Here is an 8727-nt window from a genome sequence, read left to right on the forward strand (position 1 = left end):
GGAGAGAGCTCGAGTGCCTGTAGTGACTGTTTTGAGGGTTGTTGCAGGGCTAACCTGAAAGCATTTTTCTCCCCTTCTTTCTCCATCGCTCTCCCTTTCTCCTCCTTTTCTTGGCTAATTTAGGCTTTGTTTTCCCTTTTGCCCCAAGGCAGGTGTGGGAGATGCCTCTATTTCTGCCCCTGTGTCCTGCTAGGAAATGGGAGAAGGGAGCAGGGGAGGGCTAAGGGCTGCTGGGGCCCCCGGGGCCGGTGTGCGGTCCTTTGCATGACCTTTGTGTGGTGCACACACCTAGATACAACACGCAACACGAAGGCACTGCTTCGTAATGAGAATGACCACAAGGTGAAGTCTTTGAAAGAGCAGCTGATGCCATCCAAGGATGGAGGCTGGTTAACAGAGCTTGTGGCTCTGCCACAGTGTTGCCAGTTGTTCTGCAGGGCTGGCATCTCTCCAAATGCCACTGGGAGGCTGAGCCCATCATCCTATCCGTCCCTCTCCATCCATCCTTTGGATGGGTGGAGAGGAGAGCCGTCCATCACAGAACCCAACAGACTGGGACATGAGCCCAGTCCGAGTCCATTGGGTCGTCTTCTTCAGGAGCTGTTTGCCCACGCCTGGCTGCAGTGTCTGTGAGTGTCACAGTTTCGGTAGTGACAGGCTCTCCAAGTGCAGCAGGTGGCGCTGGCACGGACACTTCTGGGGCCTCCGAGCCTTCAGCTGCAGGGAAGGCTGAGCCAGGGCATGCTGAGCCCATGTTGAGGGTGGCCTCTTCCATGTTGCTCCCCTCAGTGCTTTCACTGGGGGAGAGGGCTTCAGTTTTGAGTGGGGCATCTTGTAGTTGACCCCCTTCTGTCTCATGGCTCTGGGGGAGCGCTTCTCTTGTTGTTCTGTCTGTGGATTTGGGCTCCAAGATGGGCCCAGAGCCTTCTGCAGGGATCTGCACGCAAGCCCCCTCGCTCCCGCTCTGCCCGGCCGCTGCAGCTGCCTCTGAGCCAGTAGTTTCTGGCGTGAGGGCAGAGGCTTGTCTCTCCTGCTGCGTGGGGAGCTCGGCAGCGGGGGCTTTGGTGCTTTTTACTGCGCGGAGCCCAGGCTCGCCTCGGTCTGCCTGGGGAAACGCCTCGCCAGGAACTCCTTTAGTCCCAGCTTGGCCCGGTGACTCCGAGGCAGGAGCGGCCTCTTCTCCCTCCGGCGTGCCAGGCACCGCGACGACAGCTGTTTCTGTGCGCTCTGGTCCCTCAGAGGGGGTGTCACCCTCACCTTCACGCTGCACAGGCACGTCAGGCGCAGGGCCTGCAGTGGGGCCTGCAGGCCCCAAGGCAGAGGCCTCCCCTTCATCCCTGCTTTGCCCCTGAGGAGAATGGCAAGAGAAACGTGAGGAAGGCACACAGCTCAGGAAAGGAAGGGCAGCCAAAAAGAAGGGACAGCCAGCAGCACCTAAAGCAAAGACGAAGCCAGGAAGAGATGATGAGGGGAAGGTAGGGAAGAAGGTAGGAGTGCAACAGCCCCCCATTGCTCCTGCACAGTTGAAGCTGAGGTAGGGGGGCCATTTCTGACCTCCCTTTGCAGAGGAAGCGCAGCTGCAACTGCATCTCTGCCTGGGGAACGAGGATACCATCGGATACGTGCCCCGCGGTATCACGGAACATCCTCAGTCGCATTGCTCTGTGCAGGAGCCGGAACGGCAACTGTTTCCACTCCTCTGGCTTCAAGCACACCACCTCCCGCCCCCTTTTCTTCTGCGGGAACTGCAGCCACCTCACTCTGCGCACTCATGCCTCAGCAGCGGATGCTTCAAGACATTACTTGGCATTTGGACGTTATTTGGCCTTGTAGGCCCACCACGCTTCTTTGTGGTGTTGCCTTTTAGTGCTAGAAAGCCTCTCCAGCCTTGCCACGAGCATTCAGGTGGGCCTGCATTGCTCCTACCTTTTCCTCTTGGGGCTGCTTCTCCCATTCCTCCAGGCACTGTGGCTTGGCATAGTCTGCATAAGGAAGTTCCCCTTCTGCAAGCTCAGGTAGCTGCAGCTTGGCCAGCTCTTCCTCCTCTTCCACCCTGAGCTCCCGGAAGGCTTTCTCCACCACTTGGTCAAGCAACTCTTGCAGGAGGGGCTGGACCTCAGCATCAAAGTCAAACACCTGCAGCTGGGAGGCAGTGAAAGAGAGAAACCACTTGAGATCACCACCATTGAGGAGAAGGTCCTCAAGGTTTCTGCCTCCGTCTTGCCGGAACAACTGGCTGTGTCCACGGGACCCCTTGTGGCAGGGCTTGCGGACCAGACTTTGCCTCTTACCTCTCCTGGGCCAACTTGCGTGGCCACATCTCTTCCTGCTTTTGTTTTGGCAGAGAGCGGAGAGCATGGTCTGTCCAGAAGGGCACCTTCCTGTCCTGCCACGTGCACCAGTACCAGGCGCTCCAGAGGCTCTTCTGCCTGCAGCTCTGGAAAGCAAAAGCAGGAGGAATGCTGCAGGCTGGCTACTCTTTAGCTTGCAAGGGAAAGCCATGCCTTTGACAGCCACGATACAGGGTGGGCGAACTGGCAATGCGGAGCATATCTGCTTCCCCACCACCAACCTCCTTATGTGCCCTATGGTGAAAAGCCATTGTCCATGGTGAACAGCCACTGTGTGTGTTGGAAGCAGCGCAGGCGGCTCAGTGGGGCCACAGCAGAGGCAACGCTCAGAAAGCCAAGACTGCAGCCGCCTTCCAGCCGTGTAAGCCAGGTGATACCCTGAAATGACTGCCAAGGGGCATGGCAAAACCTCCTGCTGTTCCCATCGTGACCCCACTGCCCCCCAGCTGCACACCTTTCCTGCAACCCCACCCTCTCCGGTTTCCTATTCACAACTGGCTGGGATGCTATTCACAACTGGCTGGGATGTTTGAGAAGATTCTCTGCAGAGCAGCCTGAGAGAGCCAACAGCTCGGATGATACTGCGAAAGCAAAGAGTCAAAGGACGCGTCCTGATCTGTGTTCCGGAAGGAACACTGAAACCAGAAGCACAAGCCTCTGGAAACATGTCAGCCTCCGCAGCCACGCTTCTCAACGTTGAGTGTGACTAACTAGAGGGGGTCATTGGGGAGAGGCTGAGACAGCCTTCACTCGAGGGGCTGCTGCCAAGCACAACATGAACTACCTCGGGTAGGTGCCTCTGGATGGGGGAGTTTTGGTTTGGGCACCGCATTCAAGCCTCCTCAGCTTTCTACCTGTCTGCCCTTCAGCGTGCTCTCTGCCTTCTCCAGGCTCGGGCATTTGTGGCTGCATCGGCATCCGCATTTGCCTCTGTGCTCGCGCTCCAGCCGGTGCTCGTCCCACTGCTTCTCTCTGCCTTTGACTCTTCACGTAATAAGGCTGGGTAGGGTGGAGGGCAAGAACATCACAAGACTCGCTATGGAAGGTGGCCAAGGGGGGACAGGCTGCCCTCCCGTGCCACTGGGGAGTTCCTCCCACGCTGCCCCGTGCGGCTCCCCTGCTGCTGCCTGCCGGCCAGCTCCCTTGCACTGCACCCTGCAGGGCCCTGAGCACCCCCCGGGCAGCTGCCTCCACTGTGCTCCAGTACCTCCCACCAACCCCCCCGCAAGGGCCCGGGCAGACAGAGCCGCTGCTTGCTTCCTCCAAATTCAAAGACCCTACGGTCTTGGCAGTCAAAGAGACGGCCGACCAGGCAGAGAAAGCAAAGAGCCAACGTGAGCAGCTCGTCCCCAGGGGCTCTTTTCCAAAGCCAAGTCGCTGTCCAGGTGGAGCAGAAACTCCAGGGACACTTACAGGACCGCAGCAGCCGACCACCTTCACAAGGACCCGGAGGGACATCAGTCGGGTGACCTGGGCTCCTGGGCTTTGCCTGGGCACAGGGCAGGCACCAAGGAAGAGCTCTGTCACACCCAGCCCTCTCTGCTCTCCCCCTGCAAAGCCAGCCCAGCCCTTCCACGCCACCCTGACACAGGAGACCTTCCCTCAGGGCTTGCTGGCAGCCCCGCTCTGCAAGGGCCCGGGTCCTGCTGGCTATGGGCCTCTCCCATACGGAAAGAGAAAGCAGCAGCTCGGGGTCCCAATCCATGCAAGCAAGGAGCTATGCTGACAGCTCCACGGCCTTGGTGTTCACTTGCAATCACAAGGCTAAGCAACTCCCACCGCTCTGCCCAGCGGCTGCCCTGCACAGGGGATGTCCCTTTCCCCCACCTCCACTGCCGCACTGCTGCGGGCAGCTGCCCCCCGGCAGCTCTGCACCGCCTGCAGCCTTGCCTCCGCAGCTTGAATTCCCCTGGTGGGGCTTACCTGAGGATCGTGCTGATCCACAGCTCCTTCAGCTCCTGCGAACTGCAGAGAGAAGCAGAAAGAGGCCTCACACCTGGCTGCTACTCGTCCTTTGCACCGACACGGGGCCCCAAGCACAGCCCGCCCTCGTGTGGCGAGAGTCCCAGGGACAGGGCCGAGCCCCGGGAGGCAGCACAGGGACTCGCCCCCAGTGCTGGCTTCCTCTCTGCTGGTAGAGGAGCTCCTTCTCTTTCTTTCCTCTTCCCTTCTCTCCTGCCCTCACTTCAGGGAAGCAAAAGCCCTTGTAAGCAGTTAGGCACGGAAAAGAGGAGACAGCTGCCGGGGTGAGTCCTCTGGCAGGGGGCTGCAGCGCAAGGTGTTTACAAGGGAAAATCTCTTCCAGGAACAGCTCCTGCAATGGAGCTAGGGGGCACGGCAGAGGCTGGGGGTTTACTCGGGACTTCCTGCAAGAGCCTGGCCCTCTGTGGGAGCTCTGCCCCTCTTGCAAAGGGGGTTGGTTGCTTCCCTCCCTTCCCAGGAGGGCACACGGCTTTGCCTTCCCCAGCCGCCCTCTTCTCACCTTCCGACGCTCATGGCACCCTGGTCTGAAGGCAAAGCGGGGCCTCTGCTTTCACCCGCCCCCTCTCCCTCCCCCCCCCCCACAGCCTGACCTGGGCCCCAGCAAGCCTGCAGAGGCCTGAAGGCGAGCCCAGTGCCCTGCACCTGCCACGGCCCTGCCACCTGTCCCCAACACTCACCTGAAAGTGACCACGCGCAGGTTGGTGGGCCAGGCGAGGATGAGCGTATTGCTGCATTTCAGGCCGAATACCTCCTCCTCTCCTTTGCGCCCTCCGCCTGCCACCTCGTCCTTGCTGCACAGCACCCACAGCTCGCTGAGAGGCACCCGGTGCTTCAGCAGGAAGGTGGAGCCACATCTGCCAGGAGGAAAGGCAGGGGCCGCCTTGGAGGTTGCCGTTGTGGGGACAGCCCCAGCAGTCCCCCAGGGCAGAGCCATTCCTTGGGGCGGCCGCCCTGAGCCTTGTGTGGGGCGAAGGAGCCTCAGTCACAGCGCACACACGCACACAGGGCGCTTCCAAAAAGTCGCTGCTGGGAAGTGATGCCAGCAGATGTTTCGTCGGGGGCTCCTGATCAGGAGGACAAAAGCAGGAGCCGGTCCTTTTCCTCTTCCTTTTCCTCCGCAAATTAAAGGCAGGCTGTGTGCACAGCCACAACTTAGGGACGCCCGTGCAAGGCGCTGCAGGTCATTGGACCCACTAGTTGTCGCCGGGAGCAAAGGCTTCCCCACACGTGGGATACACAGTGAGGACAGGAGGAAGGGCTCCTTGAGGACAACTTGCACGGGGCTTATGGATACTAGAAGCTTTCCGCAGCACTAGTTGGCAGTATTGATGTTGGCTGCAGAGAGCTGCTGTTCAGTGAGAAGCAAACGCAAAGACGTGGGCTAAAATCCCTTGCGCTGCCCAGCTGAGGGCACCTCCGCTGGCATTCAGCTTTACAGGAAAGCATGTGCCACTTTGCTTTTGCGTGCCTGCCGGAGTGAAAATGAGGCGGGCCGTGTCCGCTGTAAGCCAGCTGCTGCGCAGGCAGCCCCAAGGAGGCCCTTGAGCTGCTCCCGCGGGAGCAGCTCCGGGCAGGAGCAGGGCCCTGGGGCTGCTGGCAGAGGCGGTGGCGAGGAGGAAGGAGAGCTGTGGTTGCTATTCTTACTTGAAGCTGGCAATGGCGATGGCATCGGGGAAGAGCAGGAGGTGCCGGTCCTTCGTCCGGTGGTGGCGCGTCACCTTCACACGGCTGCTGAGGAGGAGCTCGGAGCTCCTGCTCGACACGAAGGCGCTCAGTGGCTGTGAGGGCCAGGAGGCTCCCCTGCCAAAGAGGCCGAGGCGCGGGCAAAGAGCCTTGCGGCCAAGGGCCCTGGGCCATCCCTGCGTGCCGGGAGCAGGGATGGCATCGTCCCTTCCACCGCAGCAGTTTGCCTGTCCCATGGTGCCGCAGCCGGGCACGTGAAACAGTGTCCCTGTGCCAGGCAGTGCCACGAGGCTGGGAGCCCGCGTCTCCCCACGCTGCCCTGCACTGGCACAGAGCCGCACTGGTGGCTGTGGCCGAGGTCACTGTGGGTGCCACCGTGGCACATTGTGATGCGCCGGCTGGGCCATGGGACTGCTCCGTGGGGGGGGGGGGGCGGGGGGGGGGGTCATGGGCCACGATCTCCACCAGAAAGGGCAGCCTGTGAGGAGAAGCTCCCCAACATTTCTGCCTCAGTTATGCGTAAGGAACTTGTTTGCATCCGTGGGACGCTGGGGTTTGTGGCCTAGACTTTGCCTCATACCTATCCTCGTCCTCTTTCTGTGGCCACATCTCTTCCTGGTTCTGCTGGGGTGCAGTGCGCACAGCGAGGTCCATCCACAAATGCACCTCACACTCCATGGGCCACCCTACTGCATGGTCGAGTGGCTCTCTTGAATGCAGCTCTGGAAAGCAGAAGCAGCAGGAGGCCTACAAATTTGATTCTATTTAGTTTAACACGTGACTATTCCCGATGAACGCGCAGGGGCAATTCTAGCCAAAGCGCGTATACCAAGATGACTTCTAGTGGGTTAAAAACCCCAAACCCCCAGCAGAAAATGTACACCAGGTTTCTCGGTAGGCCCTCTGATGCCATGTTCTCTCTAATGTCTGCTGCCTTTCTTGGAAGGGAGTCCTCCAAAGGTGTTTCAGCCAGCCAGTTTCACAAGTCAGAGTCAGGACCATTTCAGCCCACCTTGCAGAATCAACAGTTCCTGATAGAGTCAACCTGGACAAGGAAGTACGAAAAAAAGGGACCCTGAGCATATGTGCACAACCCAGCTATGCTGGAAACACCATGTTTTTCTTCCTCCTCTTGGTCTCCTCCTGTGCAGACAGTTGGCTGTGCACACAAAATCCAGGCTGTGGCAGGCACCAGCTTATCAGCACGAGTCAGTGGCAGGGGAAGAGACCAAAACTTCCAGCTGCTTTCCCATGTTAGAAGGCAGCCCACTCTGAAATGATTTTCAGGGCAGCACGGCAAAACCTTACACTGACCTCGTGATTACCTCCCATGGCCAAACTTCACGGTTTTCTCTGCAGTTACGTGAGGGTTATCTTGCTATGCCAAATCCGGGGGGGGGGTGGTTCAGAACTGTTTAACAGTAGTCTTATTCTTCTATAGGACTGCATTCTTATGCCACATTAAGAAACAGCAGCAACAACTCAACTGGAGGTGTACATGAAACATCTCTGAGGAGTGTGGGAAAGGAAAGAGTAAAGGAGGATGTCCTGATTCGTGTTCAAGAAGGTACACTGGCAACTGGAACAAGGAGCTCTGGAAAATGCCACTCAAATTAGCCAAGCTTAGCAATCACTGAGGAAAACCACTCAAGACCCTTTTAAACAGAAATAAGGGGAGATTCCCCTCCCGTTGTGGGGAAACAGCTCCACAACGCCACAGTGCCTTTTCCGCAAAGGAGCTTTCTGGAACACAGCCCAGTTTGAAGTCCTTAGACCATCACGTTATTTGTCAAGAGACGGTCTCGGGAAAGAAGACACCACCAAAACATTTCCTACAGGGTTAGGAGGAAACCCTGACACCACGCAAGCAGCTTTTGGCTGTGTTTGGCCCCATGACCTGCACAGCTCTGCCTCTGTAGCTGGGCGAGCCCCAGGTGACCCAGGAAGTGAAGTCCCCAGGACCCACGAGCCTCCCTGATGGCACCTGTGAACAAATGCAGTAGCAGGTGATGCAGTGGTAACTGCTGCTCCCTATCGCAGCACCAGGGAACAGGGGGGAGGGAACCAGGTACTTGAGGAGACAACAACGAGCCGGTGACGAGGTGGAACATCTTAGGCCCGCTCCAGCGCCAGCAGCCCAAGTCACCCACCGGCCACCGCCTGCCTGCCCTGCCGCTTACTCCTCCGGGAAGCCGCAGCATCATCCATCCCCGCGGCAAGCGCAGCCCAGGCCCGACCTGCAGGGCCCGAGCACCGCCGGGCCCCGGCTGCTGCCTGCCACACGCGGGGGCGCGCAGCCCCCAGGCTGCTGCCCGCGGCGCCCCGAGCCGGCCCCGGCGGGCCCCGCGCTGCCGCCCCGCAGTGACTCCGGGCAGCCGGCTAGGGCAGCCCGGGGCCCGCCTGCTGCCGGGCCGGGCCGGGCCGGGCCGGGCCGGGCCGCTCCCCTCCCCGGGAGGCCCCGGGCCGAGGCGCCCCCGAGCGGGCAGAGCCGGGCCCCGCGGGGCAGTGCGCGCTGCGGCTGCGGCCGGGCGCGACGGGAGAGCGCGGGGGGGGAGGGGGGGCGGGGCCGGGTCGGCCCGACCGGCACCGGCACCGGCACCGGCACCGGCACCGGCACCGGCACCGGCACCGGCACCGGCACCGGCACCGGCACCGGCACCGGCACCGGCGGCCGCCGCCGCCTCCAGGCCGCGGGGCTCGGCTGCTGCCG

General features: G+C 60.5%; 1 protein-coding gene across 1 annotated transcript; it reads right to left on the bottom strand.

Annotated features, from left to right (window-relative positions):
* Positions 1 to 535: 535 nt before the first annotated feature.
* Positions 536 to 8251, bottom strand: LOC138066615 (uncharacterized). The gene is made up of 10 exons (XM_068936503.1): positions 6899 to 8251; positions 6598 to 6764; positions 5979 to 6086; positions 5012 to 5188; positions 4275 to 4316; positions 3765 to 3840; positions 3206 to 3350; positions 2292 to 2437; positions 1927 to 2142; positions 536 to 1348 (listed from the first exon to the last, which is right to left on the bottom strand). Exons 2-10 carry the CDS (start codon positions 6693 to 6695, stop codon positions 536 to 538), a joined length of 1821 nt encoding a protein of 606 aa, XP_068792604.1. The 5' UTR covers positions 6696 to 6764; positions 6899 to 8251.
* Between the last annotated feature and the right edge of the window lie 476 nt (positions 8252 to 8727).

Source organism: Struthio camelus, chromosome 3, assembly GCF_040807025.1.
Source record: "Struthio camelus isolate bStrCam1 chromosome 3, bStrCam1.hap1, whole genome shotgun sequence".
NCBI lineage: Eukaryota > Metazoa > Chordata > Aves > Struthioniformes > Struthionidae > Struthio > Struthio camelus.